The sequence below is a fragment of the Stomoxys calcitrans genome, chromosome 1, assembly GCF_963082655.1.
Source record: "Stomoxys calcitrans chromosome 1, idStoCalc2.1, whole genome shotgun sequence".
NCBI lineage: Eukaryota > Metazoa > Arthropoda > Insecta > Diptera > Muscidae > Stomoxys > Stomoxys calcitrans.
Genome location: NC_081552.1, coordinates 30,289,461 through 30,315,034, shown reverse-complemented (window position 1 = coordinate 30,315,034; position 25,574 = coordinate 30,289,461). Strand labels below are relative to the sequence as shown.

Genomic DNA, 25,574 nt, shown 5'->3' with positions numbered 1-25,574 from the left:
TGCAAGTTAGAAAGGCTTTCGATTTATAAAGGTTCTCCATTTGTTGTGGGATTCACATAATGAATATGTGGATGCAATCATATTTTGTTTTCTCAGGTTTATAGCAGCTTGTAATATTTTCAAATTCATCGATGTGAGATTCTCTTAAATTCGTATTGGGTGATCTGATGAAAAGCCAACATGTTGCAGGTGTAAGGGACTTTTGGCGTGTCTTTTTAATTGCGACAACGCCCAAAGGAAACTATTTTTCAAATTAGGCGTAAGCATTTGAATTATAATTGTAGTATCCTTTAGTTGCTTATTTTTACTTTGCATTCGGTAAATGCCTTTATACTGAGGAGTAGGTATATTTAAAGCGTTGCAAATACTATCGAATACAGTGTACAAATTCTCGGCTTTATTATAAGGAATGCTGTTAACACGCAGATCGCATGCAACAGATAAATTTTCCTGCTCCTGTATTTGTGATTTCAATGAGAATATTTCTTTTCCCATGCTCTTGATTTCTTGCATTCGTTCTCAGAAATTCTTTCACATACCGTTTTTGTTGTTTCTTCAACTTGTATTTGACGATTTTGCATGGTTACCAGCTTAGCCTCAATTTCGTCGGCTCTCTTGTTGATATGTGACACAACTCTCTCCTCGCTTTCTTTCAACATTGCTTTTATTAGTTACAGATGTTCTATGCATGTTGGTGAAGCGGGAGTTGATAACATTGGTGTTTTTGGCGTACTCTCCGACGTACGTTGATCCTCTCTCCCCCTTTTGACTGATGCCGTTAGTTTCTCCATGATTTCACCTTGTAGCTTGTGGTTTGTTGCATTTATTACAGAGAGTATTTGGTTGTGGTTCTCACTCTCGCCCTGATTTGGCATTTTTATTTTGATCTTAATTTTGTTGAGAAGAGATGCCAAAAAGAAATTTTAATGGCAACGCTTGACATCATTTTAGTCATCATTTTTGTTTTATTGGCATTAATGGTTCGTTTTTTCTTTTTGTTATTTTATTTATTTGCGAAAAAATAATAAAACCATAAGTGCAGATAAAAAACGTATTTTGGTATGAAAATAAAAACAAAACAAAACTGTCAAAGTCCGCTCGCGGAACAATTAAAGATTTCCGCCACTATTCCGAAAGCAGAATAGAATACCAACCCTTAAGCTGAGTATTATGTTCAGCTTTTCAAGCGGAATGCTGTCAAACTCCATATAAAAAAAAAAACCTTGAAAATGTTTAAAAAAAAATCAAAGTGGCAACACTTGAAAGCATTGCGGGCATCGTTTTTGTATGTTTTATTGGTTCGCTTTTCCTCATTTATTTGCGATAAAATAAATTAAATGGTGAAAACAATAAGTGCAGATAAAAAAAACGTGTTTTGGTATGGAAACAAAAACATTTGATTGCTGTCAAATTCCGCTCGCGGAACAATTTAAAATTCCAGCTACTATTCCGAAAGCCGAATAGAATACCAACCCTTACGTAGCACATTGTCGCAACTGTACAGCCCAGTGATGGAAAATGCAAATTTTGAAATGGTACTAAAAAGGTAATTTTAGGTTGAAAAACTACTTTTTAATTTCGCATAACATATAAACAACTTTATAATCGATTTCGAAGCGACGAATAACTAAGAGCACCACCTAACTTGCGGGTCAGCTTTGTCTCCTGGAAGGCTGCAACCAATATGTTCTTCTGAATCTTTACATATACTATTCGTCGATCTTGTCTCATAGACCATTGCAATTTAATTGCAAGAAATATGCTCTTACCGGCAATGGGTCGGCAATATTGGGGATGGAGTGTTGCTGTTGCGTACATTGACGCAAAAGAGAGGTCGGAGCGGTCACACAGTTCGACGGCGGTGACGCTTGCGACCCACTGGTGTCTATGTTCGCACAACACTTTGCAACATATTCAGTGCGGCTATACTCCCGAAGTGACGTTAGGCCAGAGCAAGATCGGAAATGCACCCACTCCATCCATCAGTTACACCTCACCGACAATGACTGATGATGGAAACGGTTCTGGAGTAGGTGTTCTTTACTGTTGTTGTTTTAGCCACATTCGCATGTGGAGGTAGCCATCCTCGTCAAGCTTCTATAGGCAAGTAAGCCGAATCGCCGAAAGAACGTAGTAGCCATTGGTTATTTAAATGCGCCAATGTCATATCGAGCATCATAGGCACTCAGCATTTAAGCAAGAGCCGGGGCCACCTGGTTTCTCAATGAGACTCTCCACTAGATATTACTGATAGGTCTGAATGTTGCGTATGTCAAATTTCAACAAAAATTTCTATGTACAAGGGGCGTCGGAGAATCTTACTCGAAGGACTTATTTAGTTCCGAGCGGTGAGTTGGTCGGGTAGGGGGTCGAGAGGTGGCGCATCTCGAAGTCCTCAAGTTTGTCATTCTCTCCAGTAAGTTGCCATCATGCTCTGGTTTAGGGGGTAGCGGGCCTTCGCCGTCGATAGCCAAAAGGTGAAACAGTCAGTTGTACGTTCTCCCCGGCGTACGGCTCTCAAATACGCCGCTGCTATGGGAATTTTTAACACCACTGTTCGACGAATGCTCCATAAATTGGCTGTTGTGGAAGAATTAACTGAACGCATCCGCGTGAACTTTACCAAAAGCCACTTGATGTGAACGCGACGCCATTGTCTACTGATTGATATGCTGCTTCAAAAATCGACTTTTTCGGGGTATGCGTAATGGGGGTTGCCATTTACCAGATGTTATTTTCAAGACTGCATTGAAAAAAATGAGATATTGTATTCTCAAATAAAAAAAAAAATTTTAACATATCTTTAATTAATTTTATTTTTTTTTTTAATTTTTTCCAGGTCACAGTCCATATGTCAACTCGAGAAGTTTTAGCTGTTTACTCGATCGATGAGGCTCGCATGGAGCTAGTAATCACCCTTGCTTCCAATTACCCCCTCGGCTCTGTTAAAGTTGATTGTAATAAACAAATTGGTGGTCGTTCTTCTTCACGCAATGTGGCTATGCAATTGACCATATTCTTAACACATCAGGTAATTTTGAACAAAACTCCGCTTAGATGTTGGATAACCTTACGCTTTACATTTTTCACAGAATGGTACTATATTCGATGGCCTGGCTTTATGGAAGAATAATCTAGACAAGAAATTTGAAGGTGTCGAAGAATGCTATGTCTGTTATACCGTAATACATCAGGACACCTGCCAATTGCCCAAACTAACTTGTAAGACGTGTAAAAAGAAGTTCCATGGCCCCTGTTTGGTAAGCGACATTAAAATCTGGTTTATAAATGACGTGGTATAAATGTTTAAAATCTTTTTTGTTTTCTTTTCCTCAGTATAAATGGTTTACAACGAGCTCCAAATCGACCTGTCCCATATGTAGAAATGTCTTCTAATGTCTTACAAGAAAAAGCAATAGTAATTTATGTTCAAAATGTGTAGCGTAAACTAAATATACATATGTATGTATGGTATATCTTGAAGATAATTTAAAATAAGGGGATACTTATGATATTTAAATTAATAATAAATGCAATGAAGTAATAGAAACACTTGTGAACTCAAAGAATGAATGAGGTTTCGAAGGGCTGAAAAGGTCAAAACGGGGATTGGTTAATACGGAGCAATATCTAGTTAGGCAGGGATGGCAACTTTGTGTTTTTTGCACAGTAGTTCAGACAGCAACGAATAAAAATGCCCATGGGTGTACGCATCATTTTTGTATTTTCATTTTAAGAACAATGTTTTTCTGATTAAATTAATAATTTTGTTTATTATTATGTTTTCTTTTAAAAAACATGAATCTTTTTGTCGGATAAATGTATTTTCGTTCTAAGAGAGATATGTAAAAAATTCGGAAGAGTAATTCACGCATACAGTCTTATTTTCATGTTGGTCACCACTGCACTTAACGTACGGTTTTTGCATTTCTAGTTAATGTTTTTTGCCCTTTTTGTTAAATATTTTCTTTAGAAATCTTACTGTCTCTCTTTGTCACAAAGAGCATTACACATTAACGACATCTCTTCGTAATAAAAACTGTATAGCTGAATACATACAAATGTCGCCATCATTAAAGAAAGGACGTGTTCGTCTTTTTTTGTCATGGGAGAGGTTCATTATGGATTGCCTTCTCTAAACGCTTCCGGGCAGTTTCGCATTTTTTGGATTATGGTATCCGTTATCGTTTAATCAATAAATAAATTTAAGTTTTGTTGTATATGTTGTTTCTTTATATTTCTTAAATTAGAAAACAAAAACAAATACAAGTTTGCTGTTGCTTTTTTGTTCTATCGATACTTTTGTCTCATAAAAAGAAATTATGACAACCAAAAAGTCTGCGTTCACTTTGTTTACTTCGAAAGTACCGTTACTTTTTATGATGCTTGTTCTTATTTTTGATCAGTTTCAGTTCATTGTCATAACAAGTGATAGTTACACGTGTTTTTTTTAATTAATAAATTTGGAAACATGGAAACTAAAGGAAAGGAAATATGCATATCTGAAGCACGGTGGTGGTGGAGTTATAGTGTGGGGGTGTATGGCTGCTAGTACAGTGAGTCAATTAGAATTTATTGAGTCCAAAATGGATAAATGGGGTTATCTCAATATTTTGAAAAAAAAAAATTGAAACCAAGTGCTGCTAAACAAGGGTTAGCAACGACATTTTGGTTCCAACAAGATAACGATCCAAAGCATACATCGGAGGTTGTTAGGCTTTGGCTTCTATATAACACTCCAAAGCAGCTTAAAACACCACCCCAATCACCAGATCTCAACCCCATTGATCATCTTTGGGATCTATTGGAGAAAAAAATTTGTAAGCACGTTATAACCAGCAAGGAGATGTTACGAAGTGTCATGCAAGCAGAATGGACGAAAATAACTTCTGAGGAAACAGAGAAGTTGGCAAACTCCATGCCAAATAGACTAAGTGCAGTCTTAAAACAACGTGGCTATCCTACCAAATATTAGGAATGTGTTAATATGCTTTTATTTTGTGTTTAAATAACTCTTTTGTTTATTTTTAATTACTGAACGCAGACTTTGTGGTGCTTATATTTAATTGTTATCAATCGCTCTAGAGGGAAAGTGCTTAACCAAACATAGAATCTTCATATTCCTAACATTAAAAAACTATGTTAGGAATATGAAGAAAAAATATATGTAAAAGAGTTGATTTGATTTATAATTTTATTTTGTGTTCTTTAACCAATCATAAAAGTTTGCCGTGTGAACGCAGACTTTATGGGCTATGTGTATGTCACTATTTAATTTTGTACAACAAAATATTGGTCTTTTTGGCAGATATATCCAATTATAAACCGATCTGAACCATACTAAGGTCGGATATCGTGAGGCTCCGAAAAACTCACTGTTTCAAATTAAAGCGAAATCGGGTAATAAAAAAAGCTTTTAGGGTCTTCAGACCTTTTAGGGTCTTCAGGGTCTAAGTATAGTCCGATCTAAACCATATTTGGGTCAGCTGTCGGGAAGCCTTAAACTACTCACGGTTTCAAAATCGGATGAAAAATAAATTTTTTATGGGCATTAGACCCTTTATCGGAAAATCGGTCTATATAGCGGCTATATCCAAACATGGTCCGATTTGGCCCGTTCAAGAATTTAACCAGCGTGCATCGGAAAGACGTATCTGTGCCAAATTTCAGCTCAATATCTAAATTTTTGAAGGCTCTAGAGTGATTACAAAAGACGGACGGACAGACGCACGGACATCGTTTAATCGTCTTAAAATTTTACAACGATCCGAAATATACATACATACTTTGTGGGGTCGGAAATTGATATTTCGATGTGTTGCAAATGGAATGACCAAAAGAATATACCCCTATCCTACAGCGGTGGATAGGTCGGCAGTTACCTTTTTTATGATGTGTGGTAAATAATGGAACCTAAATGTAAACACAAAATTTCCAATGGTTCGCAATATGTGCGAATATATCGATATTTCTTCGTTTTTTTATATGTATGATCGTATGGGAGTTTTCTGGGCAAATGGCATATCATGTTGACATGTATAGTTGCATAAAAGCGTACTGAGGGTTACCATGTAGTGAAAAGAAATCGTACTTGTAGGCAATACATAATTACCAGGTAGTGTACCGTAAACAGCTGAGTACAATTTTTCTCGCGAAATGCACTATCTCTCAACGAGTTTTGATTGTGTGTCTGTATTGTAGTTAAGAACCATAACACACACAAACAACGAAACATGGCGGGAACTAGTAACATATACAAAATTAGAGTTGCACCAATGACTGATTTAGCAGATAGTGCACACAGTTATTGAGCAACTGCCACTACCTGTAAATAATCCATCTTGCTTGTAGCTTTTTTGTTAGTGTAAACGTATAGTTAGAAGCTATAGATAGTTAGTAGCTATAGAAAAAGGGATGTATAGAATAATTTTTGATTGAAGGGTTGCGATAAGATGCCTAATGTGGAAGCGATTACGCCCAAGCCCAGAATAAGAAAGAACTCTTAGTTGCGAGTGCACATAAAGACATTTTTTTGAGCGTGGTGTTTTATACCAATTTATTAGACATTTTTATTCACTTCTATGATTTTATTGTTGATCTTTGGAATTTTATAACTTGATCTTCTTGGTTTGGCTCGAGGTCATCGAATACTAAAACTACTGATACAATTCAATCACTATCAACTAAATACAAACACCGTCATACTTGCACAAGCGAGAGATCGGCTCAGCAATCTCATGGACGGAGAGTATAGTATAGAGAGAGAGAGCATCATACGCAACGCACACAGTGACAAAGTGAAAAAAATACACACCAACAAATTGCAAAGTTTGAGACAAAAACAACAAACAATGTTTGACTTCAAAAACAACAGAGGTTGGTTTGTTAACGAAACCCAACAGAACATCCCATCTAACGTTGAATGGTTACTGTCGTTAGGACCCAAATATGCGTTGCCTACAGCAACAAAAACGTTTCCATTGTTTGATGTATTGGCCGAAGGTGAAGAGTGCGTTCCAGCAATTGAGGACAGAGAGCAACAAGAAAATGTACGAATAAATCTAGTCACACTTATAGACGATCACTTGAGAAAAGAAAAGATAAACATGGGAGAGAAATTCATATTTGACACAGTGGGGGAAACAAGACGTTTTTTAAAGGCGAATAAAGACATTTTAATTTTGTCAGCAGATAAAGGAGGCATAACCGTAGCATTGCAAAAAAATGATTACGATACAAAAATGCGAAGCATACTAAGGGACATGTGTACATATAAACGTCTAAAAAGAGATCCCACCTCAGGACTGCAGGCAAAAACAACAAATTAGTAGAAAAATTATTCAATATGAATATAACAAGCATAAATAACAAGAACCTGTTGACGAATTATACCGCGATTTCCCCAAGAATTTATGGCTCACCCAAAATCCATAAGGAGGTAACACCAGTCAGGCCGATTTATTCATCGATTAACATATGGACTATCAAAATATCTGACAGGCATATAAAATAACTTGACTAGAGATTCACAATACAACATAAAAGACAGGATAAAATTCAACTCAAAAACCAATGACAAGGGAATCAGAGACAATGAGATATTAATATCTTTGGACGTTGTGTCTCTATTTCCATGCATACCGGTTAATTTAGCCATAAACACTATAACCGAAAAGTGGAATGACATTCAGGAGCACACAAAGATACCAAAGGAATTATTTATAGAATTGTTAACATTATGCATAAAGGATTATAGATATTTTACATACGATGAGAAATTGTATGAACAAGAGAAAGGCATGCCAATGGGTTCACCCATCTCTCCGCAGTATTCTATACTGCTTTCGGAATAGTCGCGGAAATCTTTAATTGTTCCGCGAGCGGAATTTGACAGTTATGTTGTTTTCATACCAAAAGACGTTTTTTATCTGCACTTATGGTGCAGAAAAAAAGTAAAAAACGAACCATTGAACCCATAAAACAAAAATGATGTCAAGCGTTGCCACTAAAATTTACTTTTGCCATTTACCTTACTATAAGCAGAGTATTACTTTTTCACCTATTTTCCTCCAGCGTTTCGCCGACGTTTTTTTTTTATATGGAGTTTGACAGCATTCCGCCCGAAAAGCTGAACAGAATAATCAGCTTAACTGATATACTAATCGTTTTCGCCAAATTTGACAATCGAATTCGATTTACGTGATATTAAAAATGTAAAACGAATTTTCGTCCTCAATAAAGCCATAACACCATTCTGTAAAAATATCGAAATTCGACTACGAATCGAATAGTCTCAAAAATTTAGTTTCCTCCTTCGTAATCGTTGTACCATCATTTACAGTAGATTTTATTCATTCATATATAGTATACTCGTATTATTGATAACAAGCAGAAAATTAAAAACGCAATTAATTGCCAGAAACAATAAGACATCATCTATATGCGATGCTTCATATACATTATTATCATCATAAGCAATGGGTTTTCTACAATACAATAACACCAATAACTTGTCACATATAAACTCCGTGAAAAATGTATGCGGCATTTTATGTTTCGAGATAACTTAAGAATATTAAAAAAAAAAAAAGTTTATTATATGCTAAATATACATGTCGAAGTGTATATATGTAGAAGGTATAACATTAGTCTTCAGTTAGTAACAGCAGAACCACTGCCCAAAGATTTCATCAGCTGATAGCATTCTTTTAGTTTGCGTTTATCGCCAACTTTCTCTAAAGTTTTTGCTGCTTCGGCCAGCATACCGGCACGTTCGCCTGGAGAACATAGTAATGCCGATGGTAAATATTTACAAGCCACATACATGGCAGCTGCACGTTCACGTTCGCCACCTTCAAGGCTGTGATTCTTGTCCTTACCACCACAAATAATTGAAGATCTGGCATGTCGATAGCGTAGGCTACGATCTAAAAGCTGTTGAGTGGGACCTGGTGAGGCGCCGGCCATCAGACGACAAACTGCTTCATACAAATATATGCGAGATTGGCCGCTCTATAAACAAACCGGATATGGATGTGTTTAAGTTGACAAGGGGTTTGCATAACATACATCTCCCACTTACCGGTATGTGTTCCACAATGCTTCTCAATGAATTTAAATCCTTCTGGAATTTCTCCAAAATGTCACCGGGTATTTGATAATAACCATCATCATCCACAGTCATATATTCGGCTTCCCATAATTCTGTACGTGTTTCCAAAATCCAATCGCAGGTCAGCAATTGGAAAAGCTAAATATACAAATTATTTTCAAATAATATATAAAACCTACATTTTTAAGGACATTAGGGATTTTGGTTAGTAGACTTTCAAACGTAATCCCAACACTTGTTGCTTTCGACATTAACAAAGTTTGCATTGCAGAAGTATTGTCCGATTTTTTATATCACAGACAATGCGACTACAATGCACCTTTGTCCAATATCAATTATTCTTGTTTATACACCCACCAAAATTCATATTCCGAATAAAAAAAAAAAAAACTTACCAGCTTAATTCCTTTTGCATTGGTTATCTTGTTCAATGTCAAACATTCTTGAAGAGAGGCGCTTGATTCATCGCATAAAATTATAATTTTTTGTATTTCTCGGTTTTCCAAGGTATTGCCATTTGTTCTAAAAAGAGAAATTACCATTTTGGTTTTAATTTCATTGCTAGGAGCCCAAGTCCAAAGAAAAGCCTAAAATTTCATTCTTCTTTTCACAACCCTATTGTTGAAATGAAATGGATGTTGAAGCCATAACAAAACAAAATGTGCAAGATGTGGGCGGAATGGAGGATAAGTAGAGGTAAAACATTGCCGGAGATATCACCCAGCCTTGGGGAACTCCCTGTTTCACTCTACGGAGCTTCGACTTCTTATCCCTAAATTCCACAAATGACTGGCGACCACACAGATAATTCGCGACTCAGCGTTTCAGGCCTGCCTAGAGGGACGTTGTGGCGATGTCCTCAAAAAGTTTATCATGTCTTACAGTGTCGAATGCTTTCGATAGGTCTAGTGCCGCAAAGACCGTCCTATCACATGGCCTGGGCTGATTGAAGCCACGGCAAATGTGTGCGATGATGGCATACAAATCAGTTGTTGTTGTTGTTGTTGTAGCAGTTTATTGTGTACTATCTTTCGTCTGCTTGATTCTGTTGAGTGTCAAGACCCAGGAACTCCGCGACTAAGATGGGGTGCGTCCACAGGGATCTGGGTCTGAGTCGAGTGGGTCTGGCCGGGCAGTTAAACAGGTGACGTGTATCGTGCGGTCCCTGGTTACAGTCGGGACATACATCTTGCACGTCGGCATCAATCCTAGCTCTGTGGGAATTGAGGCGGCTGCATCTGCCGGAACGCAATTGAGCCAGAATCACTCTGGTTTGCCGGGGGAGGTCGATTTCTTCGGGTGCAATGGGTGGCGGTCGTACTCCAAGGACTACATTCACCCGGTAGCCAGTTAACGCGTCTGCTACCGTGTCTGCATGAATGTTGTTCAGACCCGCTTGATATGCCGCTTGATCTAGAGGTTCTCTCTTGTAGCGCTGGACCTCACGCTCTAGATCATGTAGATCTACCTTAAGGCTTCTGGGCGGTGGGTATCTATCCACAAGATGATGATTTGGATGATTTCTGCGATAACAGCCCAAAAGGTATTGCTTAGACAGCATGTAGTTATGTCTTCGCACTGGTAGGATCTTTGTCTCCTGGTGGAGGTGGTCCACATGAGAACTAAGGAGGCAGCCCGTCGCAGTTCGGAGGGCGGCATTCTGACAGATCTGAACATTATTCCACTGCGTGTCACAAAGCTGACGTGACCACACTGGCGCTGCATAACTTACCACAGACCGGCCAATTGCTTTGTACGTGGTCAACAAGGTTTCTTTGTCTGCACCCCAAGTGCTGCCAGCGAGTGACTTGAGGACCTTGTTTCTACTTTTGACTTTATTGCAGATTGCTGTGGCATGTGGGGAGAAAGTGTAGGAGCTGTCAAATGTGACGCCAAGTATTTTGGGACACTTGATGGTCGGAATCAATTCTCCATCGACCATCACAGTCAGCTCAGAATTCACCTCACGCGTATTTGTAGTGAACAGTGTGGCTGAAGATTTGGTGGCGGATATCTTCAGATTTCTTGCAGCGAAATATGAGGCAAGCTCGTTGAGGTAGACGTTCAACCTATCGCAGATGTCATCAATGGGTGGGGGGCCTGATGCCAAGATCGTACAGTCGTCCGCATATGATACGATCTCTATGCCGTCTGGAGGAGGTGGGATGGAGGAAAGGTAGAGGTTAAACAGAGCCGGAGATATCACCCCGCCTTGGGGAACTCCCTGTTTCACTCTACGGTGTTTTGACTTCTTATCCCTAAATTCCACAAATGACTGGCGGCCACACAGATAATTCGCGACCCAACGTTTAAGGCCTGGCTGGAGGGACGTGTTGGCGATGTCCTCAAATAATTTGGCATGGCTGACCGTGTCGAATGCCTTCGATAGGTCCAATGCCACGAGGACCGTCCTATCACATGGCCTGGGTTGATTGAAGCCACGGCAAATGTGTGTGGTGATGGCATGCAAAGCTGTTGTTGTGCTGTGCAGTCTCCGAAATCCGTGTTGATGCTCGGCGAATGGAAATTCTCCTACGAGGCTCGGGAGGAGTAATGCCTCAAGCGTCTTAGCCACTGGTGAGAGAAGGGAGATCGGTCTGTACGACTCCCCCAAACTCGGGTCTTTACCAGGCTTCAGTAGCGGGATCACTCTGCCCATATTCCAGACATCGGGAACTATAAGAGTGTTCAATGACAGGTTAAGGACAGTGGTAAGGTACTCAACTCCAGGTAAATCCAGATTCTTCAGCATCAATGTAGAGATTCCGTCGGGGCCCAACGCCTTGGAAGATTTGGCGCCACGGATGACATTCGTAACTTCGCCCACGGTAAATTGTGATGGCTGTTCATCGGCTCGGAGACCACGAATACGGCGAATGGCTCTCCTCCTTGCCCTGTCTCTCTCGGGATGCACGATAAATTGACGGTTGAACAACCTGGCGCATCTCTTCGGATCAGTCACGGTTAACTCGCCAAAAGTGACTGAGGTCCTGTCGTCCCGTCTACCGGGGTTCGAGAGAGACTTAACAGTGGCCCACAATTTGCCTGCACCGGTGCCTAAGTTACATTGCTCCAAGTGTTCCAGCCACAAATTCCGTTTATGTTCGTTGACTACCCTGTTTATTTCCAGATTCAGCTCGCTGATTCTGGGGTTAGCGGGGTCCATAGCACGAATCCCATCACGCTCGTCTGCGAGTACCACTGCTTGCGCCGGGAAATTGGGTCGCACTTGCGGTATTCGACCGGCTGGTATAAAGCGAGCGGCTGCTGCGTTGATGATGTCTCGGAATTTCCTCTCGGCCACAAGCACATCAGAGGGGGGTGGCAGTTCATTGAAGCGGCGATTGGTATACTCTCTGAAGCCAGTCCAATTGGCCTTCTTATAGTTGATGAACGTTCGGCGCTCAGAGGTTATGAAGTCGGGTGGTCGGTCGATGGTGAGGATTATGGGGAGGTGGTCTGACCCCAAAGAGATGACGGCTTGCCAGGATACGTCACTCAGGAGATCAGGGGATGCGATTGAGATGTCTGGCGAGCTGCTGCACCTCCTCGTAATCCTAGTGGGGGCATCCTCATTCACCGTGCAAAACGTGGAGCTATCTATCTGCTCTGCCAAAGCTATGCCACGCTGGTCGTTGCCTAGGGGAGAATGCCATGACGAGTGATGTGCATTGAAATCCCCCAGAACCAGACGACTATGGCCAGATAGCAACCCACTTATGTCGGGGCTGTAGGCCTGGCCATTAATCGGGACACAGCTGCCAACCGGCGGTATATACACGTTGTATATCTCTATCTCGGCAGTACCAGACTTGACTGCTACCCCCATACATTCCATGTATGGGTCACTAGCGTCAAGCGCAGGCGAGATAGGTCTATACTGCACGGAATGGTGTATAACGAAGGCCAATCCCCCACCTCCATTCCTTGAGCGATCCTTACGTAGCACATTGTAGCCGTGACAACTGTGCAAGCTGCAGGTGTTAGTCAGCTTTGTCTCCTGGATCGCTGCGACCGATATGCTCTTCCGACTCATAAAATCCACAATCTCATCAATCTTGCCTCGCAGTCCATTGCAGTTTAACTGCAGGAACGATACATTTCCCGACACTGGCCTGGCAATAGTAGGGCTAGGGTGCTGTCTTTGCATAAATTGCCGTACGGGAGAGGTCGGGGGGGTCACGTAGTCCGACGACGAGGACGCCGAAGGCGACGACGGCGACGCTTGTGACCCACTGCTGGCTGTGTCCGCACAGCACCTAGCGACATAGCCAGTATGACTATACTCCCGTAGCGAAGTTAGGCCAGAGCAAGAACGGAAATGTACCCACTCCAAGCACCTGTTACACCTCACCGACACTGACCGATGATGAAGGCGGTTCTGGCAAACGGAACAGAACCAGGGTCCGGGGTTCTTTTCAATCCCGGCACGGACCAAAAGCATACGGAGAAGGCACTCCGGGATGTGCCTCTCCCATGACGAAAAAAGACGAACACGTACACTGAGGCGGCAGCCCTTGCCGATGAAGATTCCATCGGGTCAATCCGGTACGTACAACCGGCTGCCATGGGATTGCGTCAGTTGTTGTGCTATGCAGTTTTCGAAATCCATGTTGATGCTCGGCGAACGGAAATTCTCGTACAAGGCTCGGGACGAGTAATGCCTCAAGCGTCTTTGCTACTGGTGAGAGAAGGGAGATCTGTCTGTACCACCCGTTTCCAAACTCGGGTCCTTTCCAGGCTTCAGTAGCGGGATCACTCTGCCCATCTTGTAGACATCGGTTACTATAAGAGTGTTCCAAGACAGGTTGAGGACTGTTGTAAGGTACTCGAATCCAGGTAGATTCAGATTCTTCAGTCTTCTTCAGTTCAAGTCTTGAATGACTTGACGCCAAGGATGATAGTCGTAACTTCGGTTACGATAAATTGTGATGGCTGTCCATTGGCTCGGAGGCCACGGGTACGATGAATGGGTCTCCTCCTTGCCCTGTCACTGTCGGGAACAGCTTTGCGCATCTCTTGAGATCAGTCATAGTTACGTCGCCAAAAGTGACTGAGGTCTTGTCATTCGGAGTTCGAGAGTGACTTAACAGTGGACTACAGCTTGCCTAAGCCGGTACCTAGGGTACATTGCTCCAAGTCTTCCAGCCACAATTTCCGCTTATGCTCGTTGACTACCCTGTTTATTTTCAGATTCGGCTCGCTGATTCTGGAGTTAGTGGGTCCGCAAAAAACTTCATTACACTCGCCTGCGAGGTTATGAAGTCGGGTGGTCGGTCGATGGTGAGTATTATGGGACGTTCGGACTCAACAATAAAAAGGAGCTCCCTTATCATTGAGCTTAAACTTGTATCAGACTACACGGCCGGATATACTCATCATCGACCGACCACCCGACTTCATGACCTCTAAGTTTAAGTTTTAGCTACATGAAAAGGGATCTCTCCTTTTTTATAGCCGAGTCCGAACGGTGTGCCGCAGTGTGACACCTCCTTTGGGAGAAGTTTTTACATGGCTTCTATGCATGACATAGTAACTCACAAATGTCGTCAGCATAAGGAAGTAATAACCACCGCTGAAAATGTTTCTGATGTTCTCGCCAGGATTCGAACCCAGTCGTTCCTCGTCATAGGCAGACATGCCCACATCTGCGCTATGGTGGCCTCAAAATAAGAGGCCAAAGTGTTGGTTAAAAAAAAAAACAACTCCAACAACGCCTGAAATGATTCGGCTAATGAAGGCTCGACTTCAACGATATCCAACTCGTAGTGAAAATAAAATGGCTAAAGATCTGAAAATATCCCATGAAAGGATGCAACATACATTGAAAAATGACCTCAAGGTCAAGCCTTACAAAGGCACACTACTCAAAAAATGGTCAGACTCGAAACAGCATAGGAGTTTCTACGCTTGCACAAACGTGATGGATTTCCGAATATCGTGTCCTCTGACGAGCATAATTTTCCAATTTAGCAATTCGTTTTCTTTCAAAATGGTCGTGTTTTCCATCTCCAGTGATGATAGATATGTGACTGCGACCACACAGACTGGACCATTGAGGTCCGATCGATCGAGGTCCTTCGAGCTACCGGCCGCGTCCACAGATTGCGGATAGTGGAATGCTCCATACGGAGTAGCTGCAAGGGCAGTCTCGGACAATTAGCGGTATCGAGCGGTCAGTCTCATTTCTTAACCGATTCTCTTGAATATTTGCACAAAAGGATGCTCTTAATACTCTCGACATTTCTTGTGAATTTCATAGAAATCGGTCCAGATTTGGATATAGTTGTGTCGGGAGTCTTAAAAGAATCGCTCGTGCAAATCGGTTAGGTTGAAAAGAGGGTGCAGATATTAATCTGCCCCATGGCACTATAGACATACACCTAAGCCAGCAATCGGCTTGTTGTACGCTCTAAAAACTAAAAAGAAAATCTATGTTACGAATTCCGAGCCACTTAAAAAATTCTTAATTGTTTTCCATGCCACGCCCCTAAGTTGGTTCATGTCTGATATTGTGTTCCCACCTAAGTGCCGGTATCAGTTAACCGCGAAAGCCGGGCAATGACAAAGGAAATGCTCCAACGTCTTACCATCTTGCCCACATGCCCTAGACATGCAATCACTTGACGTCCTGTGTGTCCCATTATACCAATACCAATAGCTATACTGATCTCCTTCTTATTTCCTTTCAGTAATAGCCTCGTCTTCTTACGATCTGGATCCATCCTTAGGATTTTCGCTGTCCTACCGACTGTTTCGCTATTCCACAGGTTTGCATGAGCATTCATCGCCCACGCTCTTAACTCGGACCGCGTCGACCCAAAGGCTTCGGGTTAACCAAGTTTATTGACGGCCGTCCATTACTCCGGCACCCAAACGATGCGGATTTTGCCATCCTCAGAGAAGGCGTTAATCTCCTTCTTACACTGCAAGACTGTTCTTGACCTTACCATCCTGGTTGTTATTGCCCTTATGGCAATTTTACTGTTCGTAAAGATGTGGACGCTCGACGTCCTCGCGTTAGCACCACACCATCCCACGCATTCCGTGATCGCCCGGTCTCCGCCTGTAGGACCGTATTATGGTCAAGCAGTCTAAAACAGATCTTAGTTCCTGGGTTCTCAATGTTCCGTCGATCCAAGGGTGTGCCGCTGGCAGCAGTGCCCAGCACTCGACCTCAAGGTTCATCTCAGGTATCCGATCGGAAACCTCTTCCCTTACTCCCAGGTTTCCTATTGTCGCCTCGTTTATACCGCGAGGGTATGAGCTGCTTCCATCCTCAATCCATTCTCCCATTGCCTAAAGTCTCATAGCCGCAGTGGCTGCCTCACATTTGATCTGTATGACAATGGGCCGGATGTCTATAATAGTCTCCAGTGCCCTAGAGTGCGTGGACCTCATCGCTCCGCCTATGCCAAGACAACATGTTATCTGAACTTGTTGTATGGTCCCTATGTTGCACTTCTTCTCCATAGCAGTCCACCAAATTTCTGGGGCGTAGGTAAGTATTGGTCTAATCGCGCTCCTGTAGAGCCAGTAGACCATCCTCGGATTAAGGCCCCATTTCGAGCCTACGGCCCGTCTACATAGTGCCCAACATCTGTGAGCCTTCTCAGTACGCTCCTGAATGTGACACTTCCAATTCAGTTTCCTATCCAAGATCACACCTAAGTATTTGACCTTGTCAGATATCGAAATCGTTTCGTTTGAGGGAACGTGGTGCGTCAAATTGGCCCACCTTCGTCTTCATCGTGAACAGGCATACTTAAGTCTTCTCTGGTTAAGAAATTACCAAGTTACGTATTAGTCGAAATCGGGCGAAACATATATATGGGAGCTATATTCAAATGTTAACCGATTTGTATGAAATTCAGCAGTTAGACAAATGACGATGTTATTGGGTTGCCCAAAAAGTAATTGCGGATTTTTGTGACTCTGTAATTGCATTCTTTCTTCTTTCAGTTATCAGCTGTTACTTTTAGCTGGCTTTAGAAAAAAAGTGTAAAAAAAGTATATTTGATTAAAGTTCATTCTAAGTTTTATTAAAAATGCATTTACTTTCTTTTAAAAAATCCACAATTACTTTTTAGGCAACCCAATATTACACTTGGATGAACACTGAGAGAGGTGGGGTGGCCAGATTTATTAATTTTTATCTCTTACAAATATGGGTGTTCCAAATTTTCTTTTGTAGGGTAAAAATCGAAAAAGGGAGCATAAAGGGTTAAAAATTTAAAAAAAAAATATTTTTTTTATGATTTTTTTTAATCTTGTGATACATAGCTTTAAAATTTAGGAAATTCTGCACAAAAAACTCTTTTGGGGTTTTTAAATCCATTCATTTGTTTTTATGTTTAAGCGGTTTGAAATTTTTTTTAATTTTTTTGCTAAAAAGGTTGAATCCTGACAGGGTGGCAACCCCGTAAGTATAAGTATAAGACTTAAATTATGCCTCTTATGTATTGTACTTTGAATTTTTCTAACTTGTTCTACACAAAAATGTACTTACCCCATAAGAATAGATTTTGCCTTCAGTATTGTATGCAAAGCTCTTGGCAAATGATCACCACTCTCGGACAATGCTTTTGGTAAAATTTTGACAATTTCCATAAGATTTTCGGCCAGAGTATCTTCGCCCAACAACCAGTGTACCGAAATCTCCAAAACACTTGCCCACCATTCGCTTTTCAAATCGTTATTCTCTTCGGAAAATGTATCGTGCAACAATGATGTGAATTTTAAAACATTGCTTACAATGGTACCGGGTGCTGGTGCGGACGTTCCATTGCTATTTGAATCCGAACCTGTTGTCGAATTCGATTTGGGTGATTGAGCGGCATGTGTCTTGCCAAGACTCCTATGGTTGCCCGAGCCCAACAAACATTGTATGGCTCTTAGCAGCAAATGTTCACGATAATGTTTGAGGACATAGGACATGGGATCAGCCGGATTGCTTAGAGTGACAAAGAGATTGGTATTGGGATTTTCTTTTTCGTTCTCCACAAAGTCGAAATCATGCGAGATAAAATAACGATAACCATATGAAGTGAAAAGCCAGTGAGTTTCTTGAGTGTGATCGCGTATTTTGGAATTTTCATTCTTTGCACGGCTTATAAAGTAACGCCCGAAGAATTTCAAGTACTTGGGATAGCTGCGTTTAACACGCAAAGCAGATGTTATGAATATACTAGCCAACTCATTGGGTGTAAGTAAATGAGCAGCAACTTCGGTCATATTAATGGCATACAAAGACATCACCAAGCCATGCGAATCGTTGATTTTCGATGTCAAATGCAATTGATTTAATCGGTTGAATATCAAGGCCAATTCCCGAGCCGAGGCCAATGCCTCCTTTCTTTGATCCTCACTGCAAAATAGACCTCCAGCCTTACGTGAGAGAACACGTCCTATCCAGATGCGATGGAAAAATAAGCGTATAAATTGCCAAGATGTCAATGTGAATGACTCCAAACGTGTCGAGGGCAAAGATATGCCAAAGATTTGCAAGCAACGTAAATACTCCGAGTAAGCGTTCTTTGAGTCTCCCTGGAAAATTTAATAAAACCATCACATTGTATTTTCTATCTTAAGCGTTAAGACACTTTCTACTCACTATTGCAAAATATTGTTCAGCCACTTGTTTGTGTTTCCAATATGCCCCAGAGGCTTGAGTTTCAGAGCTCAATAAAGGATCTCCATATACCAACAGTTTAATCATACACATTAACATGACCAAAATATTCATGGTCCATAAGATTAAAGACGAAGTGGAGTTACCCCAAATGAATCCGCTAGTTTCTAAACAAAATGTAAAATCACACAACATTATAAGTATACATTTTAGATCTATCAAACTTAAGGTTTGTGTTACCTTCCTCATCGACCGATAATATTTTCCTTTGACCCACTAACTCCTCATCGTCAAAAAGATAGTTATTTCCCAATACCGAGCCTCCCATGAAGTTCTTAAAAGGATTAACAGCCAAAATGGCAAACATAAACATGCATAGGGCCAGTCGAGAATGAGCAGCCATTCCTTGCATTGCTTTTGGTAAAATCTCTATATCACCATCTTTAACACTGGCTGTACATGAGCTGGAACCATCGTAGGGCGAGGGAGGCATAGAAGAATCTGAGTGCAGTGGAGACAATGATGGATCAGAATCATCACTGCGTGGTGGTGTCATAAGTGAAGCCTCCTTGCCGTACATTAAAACGCCCTCAATAGATGAAGCTTTTCGTTTTTTGCCCGGGCCAGGATGCAACAAATCTTGTACTTTCGAACCATCGCGAGACATCAGTTCTCCCTGTAAACGTTGTACTTCCATTTTCAACTCGTAGTTTTGTCTCTGTAGTTCACGTATCTTATCGACAGATTTTCGTAAAACCGCCGATTTGTTCAATTTGGCCGATTCACCAACCACCAGATTTTTAAGTTCATTTATTTTATCATTGATCGACGTGCGGTAGCGTCTTTCAATGGCATTATGGGCGGAACGTTTGACTTCTTTAACTTTTGGTTGGGGTGGTGAGCGATTGATGGGTAGTTTATTTTCCACATGACTACTCAAGACTACTGGAGAAGCCGCCGCGCCCTGGGGTGAGTTAGGTTTACTTGTGGGCGTTGGTTGTTGTGATGTTGTAGTCACGGAAACTGTATTAATAGCAGTACCAGAATTTGATGATGTGACGGGTTCCAAGACAACTGGTATGTGAGAAGCCAAAATAGCAGTACCATTTGCTGTGGTGTACATAACCGGATTTGTCTGAATTATAACTTGGGAAGGTGGTTGCGCCGCCAGTTGAGGCTGTATTGTGTTTTGTTGCTGCTGATGGTTCGTCGATGTGTACTACAATGCGATATACACCCAGTTTAAAGCGAACAATTAATGTACTTACTATAATATACAGCTTACCTTTAGCGTTCCTTGCATTGCTGCTCCTGTTGGTTTTTCCGCCATATTTGGGGTGTTGCCAATATTTTGTACCGTCAAAATTTGCGGCAGCGTTTGAATTTTTTTTAGAAACTGTGACTGAGTACCCATATTATTTCCTTTCATACCACCACCGCTGGTGCCACTGTTATTATGGGGAATTTGTACTTTCTTCTCATGTGTTATACTTGCCGTTACACCATTACCACCAGTGGTAGTTGGGGCCGATTGCAATATAAAAGTATTATTACTAGCATTCACTGTAGCTGCTGCGGTAGTCGCATATATAATCGGAGTTAATCCCGATACTTGATTATTCATATCCATGTGGCCCAATTGTAGGTTTGAAGCAGGTGTGGTATTGTTGTTATGTAATACAAGATTACCAGCAACAGCAGCAGCAGTCATATTAGGTGTTGTGTCCATGTTTTGTAATAAATTTGTTGAATGTTGTTGTGCTGCTGTTGCAAGTTGAGGATGCCTTGACATGGTCACAGGTGTGGGCGGTGAGGTTTTTGACCCTTGCACTAGAGAACTCGGGGACATCATTGAAGGTGAGGGGCTTGACATGTGAGGCAATGGACTGAAGTTGGATGCCATTAAGGGATCCGAAGATAAGAGAGGTTTATACGATGGTGAGCCCATATCATTATGTTGTGGGGACATGTGCATGGGCGAATGGGATTCCTGTTTAATATGCTGCTCTGGTGACATATGTTCGGACTTCATGCTTTGGCCATCCATGGAACAATCGATGGTTGTAAGCAGATCATTGTTCAATTGAACCTGGTCTATGTCATCCAAAAAATCTCTTAACATTTCTACGGGTATGTAAAATATGATAGAAAGAAAATTAATTAAAAATAAATGTAACACAGGAAGTTGGTCGGTGGGGAAGCTTCGTGGAAGAAACGATTTGGAGAGAGGAAAATGATAATATTATGGAAGCAGGACTTTCCAACTAAAATGGGGAGCTTGAGTTTGCAATGTAACGACCAACAAACATTTTTCGGCAGATGGACTTCCTGCAATAGAAGCGCAGTTAAAGTTGCCGCGAAAAATGACTTTGTGGCCACCGGCTAAACTTGATATAGGTAACGAATAAATCGATGTACTATCTAACTAAATTTCTCATGAGCATTCCATTAGGGAACAGGGGATAATTTTCCCATGTCAATGAGTTCAGTCCAATTAAAGTTTATGCTCAATAATAAAGGCATCGCCACCTCCACTTGAAAATGTGGCTACAACAACAAGGGACCTCCTTTTTTATGCCGGGTCCTAACGGCGTGCCGCATAGCGACAACACTTGGTAGAAATGTTTTTACATGGCAGGATACCTTGCAAATGTAGCCAGCATTAGTAAGGGTATAATCACCGCTTAAAAATTTCCCAATGTTCACGGCGAAATTTTAACCCAGGCGTTCGTCGTCATTGGCGGACATGCTAAACTCTGCGCCACGGTAATCTCAGAGGTTGTAAGAACGCTTGGCCACCTTAGAGCGCAGGCAACCGTAGCGCAGAGGTTAGCATGTCCGCCTATGACGCTGAACGCCCGGGTTCGAATCCTGGCGAGACCATCAGAAAATAAATTTTTTTACATTTTATGCCATGTAGACACTTCTCTCCAAAGAGGTGTCGCACTGTGGCACGCCGTTCGGACTCGGCTATTAAAAGGAGGCCCCTTATCATTGAGCTAAAACTTCAATCGGACTGCACTCATTGAAATGCGAGATGTTAGCCCCTATTACTTAGAGGAATTTTCATGGGCAAAATTTGCAATTTGCAAGAGCGCTAAACCCTACAGAGAATTAAATTTTAAATCCATTCCAGAGTAAATTGTTAGAATAGTGAGTAGATATATAGACGACAAAAAAGTCCAACCATCTACTCAATACTCTAGCATATCACTTAAAATACAGGTAACCTTAAAATCAATACCTAAGGAAGAAAAAACCCATGAGCACCACCCAGGTTGAAACTTTGAGCTCCGATCTGTGTGGAGTTCTTTGTTATCATGATAAGCTTGGCTGCGAGTTACCGACACGCTTCCTTAGGTTGCGCATAGTGGAATGCCCTGTACGGAGTAGCTGCGATTGCAGTCGCGGATAATCAACGGTATGGAGCGGAGAGTCTCAGTGTGAGGCCGGGCGGCACCGGCCTTTGCATAAATACTGTGTGCCTATGATGCTCGATATGACTAGGCCAGAGGGTTGGATTAGCAAAAGAACCGCGCCCCACAGACTGGACCAAAAACCGGTGCTAAAATGCTAGCAACCAGCGCCCGCTGGTCCGACTCCTCACTCCGATGGCAAGTGATACTTGGGTCCACGACAAAAAATGGCGCAATTTAATAACCAATTGGCGCCTTTAAACAACCAATGGCCATAATGTTCCCGTGGCGATCGAGCCTGCTCACCTATAGGAGCTAGATGAGGATCACCACCGCCACATATAGGCATGTGGCTACAACAACAAAACTGAACTGAGGCGAAGTGTATACATTAAACATAATCTGAGGCATTAAAAAGGAGTTAGAAATCGACATATATCTGCTACAGACACTAAGCTTAGACTAAATATCGTAGATTTTTCCCATAATATGAATGTTTATCCTACGTTAGGTAATTGGTCTTCCTAATGAAAAGTAAAAGTCTCCACCACCACCTTCAACAACTTTGCGATACTAGAAAAAGTGCAAATTTGTATGGGTAATTCATTCTTAAATGAGGTATTCTAATTTCTTAAGAAATTATGAAAATTCACATAATAACTTACCTGGCGACATCATTTCTTTTATAATGGTCAATGCATCCTCATCCTTAAAAATATCCAAGGATTCCACCATGCCACTCGACATCAGATCCATATCTAACGATGGATCCATATCCATGTTTAAAACGGTTTATATATTGTTTCTCCTATGGCGATTTCTTCTTTAAATTTCTTAATTTTTTAAATCAAAACAAAAATACAAAAGGAACATAATTATTATGTGGTAAAAGATTCAGAAACACTATCCATCATTAGGACAAACATAAACAATATATTCGCAAGCACCGTAATACGTGCCAATTACATTTTTTTTATGTGTTTTTCTACGTGGATTTGCCGTTTACCAATACAAAAATATATAATTATCAATGGAATACACGCGGTGCGCTGGCATCTCTTACAAATAAAAACATAAACAGCTGAGTTTTTAGACACAAGGGGGGTAATGAGGCAAATGCAAAGGGGCTGCACTTGCAAAACAACCAATCACAGCGCGTTATTTTGATCATACGATGTGACGTCACATTAATACACACTATAAAATCGGTTTTTCATGAAATTCTTTGAATTTACAATGTTATTTTGTACACAACATTATATTAATGCTAGGAATTGCCCATTTTTTAATGACGCACCCGCACCTTATTAATACAATTGGAATTTCTATTGATTCCAATCCATTTTACAAAATGTTTATTGTTTCAGTTATTATTTCATTGTCGTCTCAGTTTTAATGCCGACTTGGATAATTTTCTCTTCAAATATACGTAAGCGGTTTAATTACACTTGAACTTTATTCTTATTTTAAATTTTTTATACGCAAAATATTTTGCAATTGCATCAGTTTACAAATGAGTGTAGTCGTGAATCGAGTACCCTAATACAATATCAAGAAAGGCATGCACAGATACCATAAATTTCTCTTCGCCATCGTGTTAATAAAATTACACTTTGAAGATGGCGCTGAAAGCGAAAAATTTCTCTTCAAACAGAAAAAATTAAAAACTAGGTTCAATTAAGAAATTTTTACATTCAACATCTAAAACATCTTTGAAATCGGTCTTGTAAAGGCCTTTGTACTACTGGTTAACAATATTGCAATTTAGATTTATGACAATCCCAAAATTCCAATTAAAGTGGTTATTAAAGACTGGTACTATATTTGGTTTTAGCGTTGAAACTCCATATAAAAAACAAACTGGAAAATTTGCCAAAATGTTTTCGTTTCGTCATAACTTGCTTTTTCATCTAAGGAAAATTGTGTTTGTGGATGCATGAAAAAGAAAGTATTTTTTAAATATAAATAAATATACTCGAAAGTAAATAAATATATCTTTCACAACAAGAAACTCAATCAATCTGTACTAAATTAAACGGATTGTGAAAGAATGTGTTGTGCTTTTGGCCTGCAATTACAACGACAACATTTGGATACAAGTGGAAGATGCTGACAAGGGCTTTTGAAAAGTTGTGTTTATTTAACTTATAACAGTGAAAATACTACAAAATATTATAATCTTTACAAATAAATGCTAATTTTTTTTTAACTGTTTTGTGTTCTTTTATTTATTAATAACGAAGGGGTAGGTTTTGGTTGAAATAACAACTACATACATGCTTTTCAGTACGACCCACACACTCACATTTGTGTGTACACATGCACGTAATCAGCTGATATTGATTGTTGCCATATTAAATTTTATATGTAAATGACAACATTTTGGCCAGAGACTCAAAAAAATCAAATGTGTCAAAATCAAACTAGTAACATACACAAAATCAGAGTTTCACTAATCACCGATTTTGACAGATAGTACACTCAATAGTTTGTTGTTGGGCAACTGCCACTACCTGTAAATGAAAATACCTTGAGCTGATCGAGGTTTTGCCAAAGAACACAAAGAATATTTGAAAAAAAAGATGACAACAAAGAGAATGAAAACAAAAATCGTAATACCGTCAAACAGCAGTTCGCGTTAGATCGCCTTTTTAAAACCGCCTTGGTTCGGACCCAGAATGCACTTATAAGGTGAGGTCATGCGAACAGCTGAGTGCAATTTTTTTCTATTTGTTTTGAATTGCAGTAACAGAACAGTATTATAATGATGCAAGCACAAATAAAAAACACATTTGTAAAAGATAAATTGTAAAACAAAGTTTATTTCAAAAACCCACTTTGACATTTCAATTGAGCATTTGCCACAAGGTAGTTTTGTAGGGGGTAGATTTCTGTTGTTCTGCTAATGACTCTACCTCTTATATGTACCGTGGCTCAAACCAAAGCTGTTTAGAGCAAACGACTCGTTTTCCCTTTATAATGCTCTGAAAACGACTCGTTTTTTCTTTACAATTTATAAGGGAAAACGACTCATTTGCGTCAAAAACTAATCATTCAAAGCAAGTGAGCCCAAAAAGTGCCTAATTTGTGCTAAATAAACACAGCCGTGAACAATGTCAAAAAATAAACATTTAATTTTTTCCAAAAAAATAAATAGAATTAACAAAAAAGGCTGGTACGAAGATATATTCATTTACAGGTAGTAGCAGTTGCCCAATAACAAAATTTTGAGTGCACAATCTGTCGAAATCAGTGATTAGTGGAACTCTGATTTTGTGTATGTTACTAGTTCGCGCCATTTTTTGTTTTTTGTGTGATATGGTTCTTAACTATAATACTGCCTTCGTAGTGTGGTCTTCATCGCTCCGCCTATGCCAAGACAACATGTTCTCTGCACCTGTAGTATGGTTCTTAT

The 25,574-nt window shown here is 40.5% G+C and overlaps 2 protein-coding genes across 3 annotated transcripts in view; one reads left to right on the top strand and one right to left on the bottom strand.

The window, feature by feature from the left end:
• The window catches only part of LOC106091233 (E3 ubiquitin-protein ligase listerin), a 53,881-nt gene extending 50,331 nt beyond the window's left edge, over positions 1-3,550 (top strand). Inside the window, exons 13-15 of the mRNA XM_013257705.2 lie at positions 2,840-3,031; positions 3,093-3,260; positions 3,337-3,550. Coding sequence (XP_013113159.2) covers positions 2,840-3,031; positions 3,093-3,260; positions 3,337-3,396 — 420 coding nt within the window. The 3' untranslated portion in view covers positions 3,397-3,550. The remainder of the gene's footprint in view (positions 1-2,839; positions 3,032-3,092; positions 3,261-3,336) is intronic.
• A 4,750-nt stretch (positions 3,551-8,300) lies between these two features.
• On the bottom strand, positions 8,301-23,688 carry LOC106091237 (sterol regulatory element-binding protein 1). Of its 2 annotated transcripts, none has more exons than XM_013257714.2 (9): positions 23,457-23,688; positions 22,825-22,992; positions 20,029-20,867; positions 18,984-19,962; positions 18,726-18,910; positions 17,622-18,658; positions 9,508-9,634; positions 9,083-9,250; positions 8,301-9,012 (listed from the first exon to the last, which is right to left on the bottom strand). In XM_013257714.2, exons 2-9 carry the CDS (start codon positions 22,937-22,939, stop codon positions 8,653-8,655), a joined length of 3,810 nt encoding a protein of 1,269 aa, XP_013113168.2. In that variant the 5' UTR covers positions 22,940-22,992; positions 23,457-23,688; the 3' UTR covers positions 8,301-8,652. The 2 variants fall into 2 exon arrangements, with proteins under 2 accessions (XP_013113168.2, XP_013113167.2); XM_013257713.2 differs by having other exon boundaries at positions 23,463-23,688.
• Positions 23,689-25,574: the final 1,886 nt, after the last annotated feature.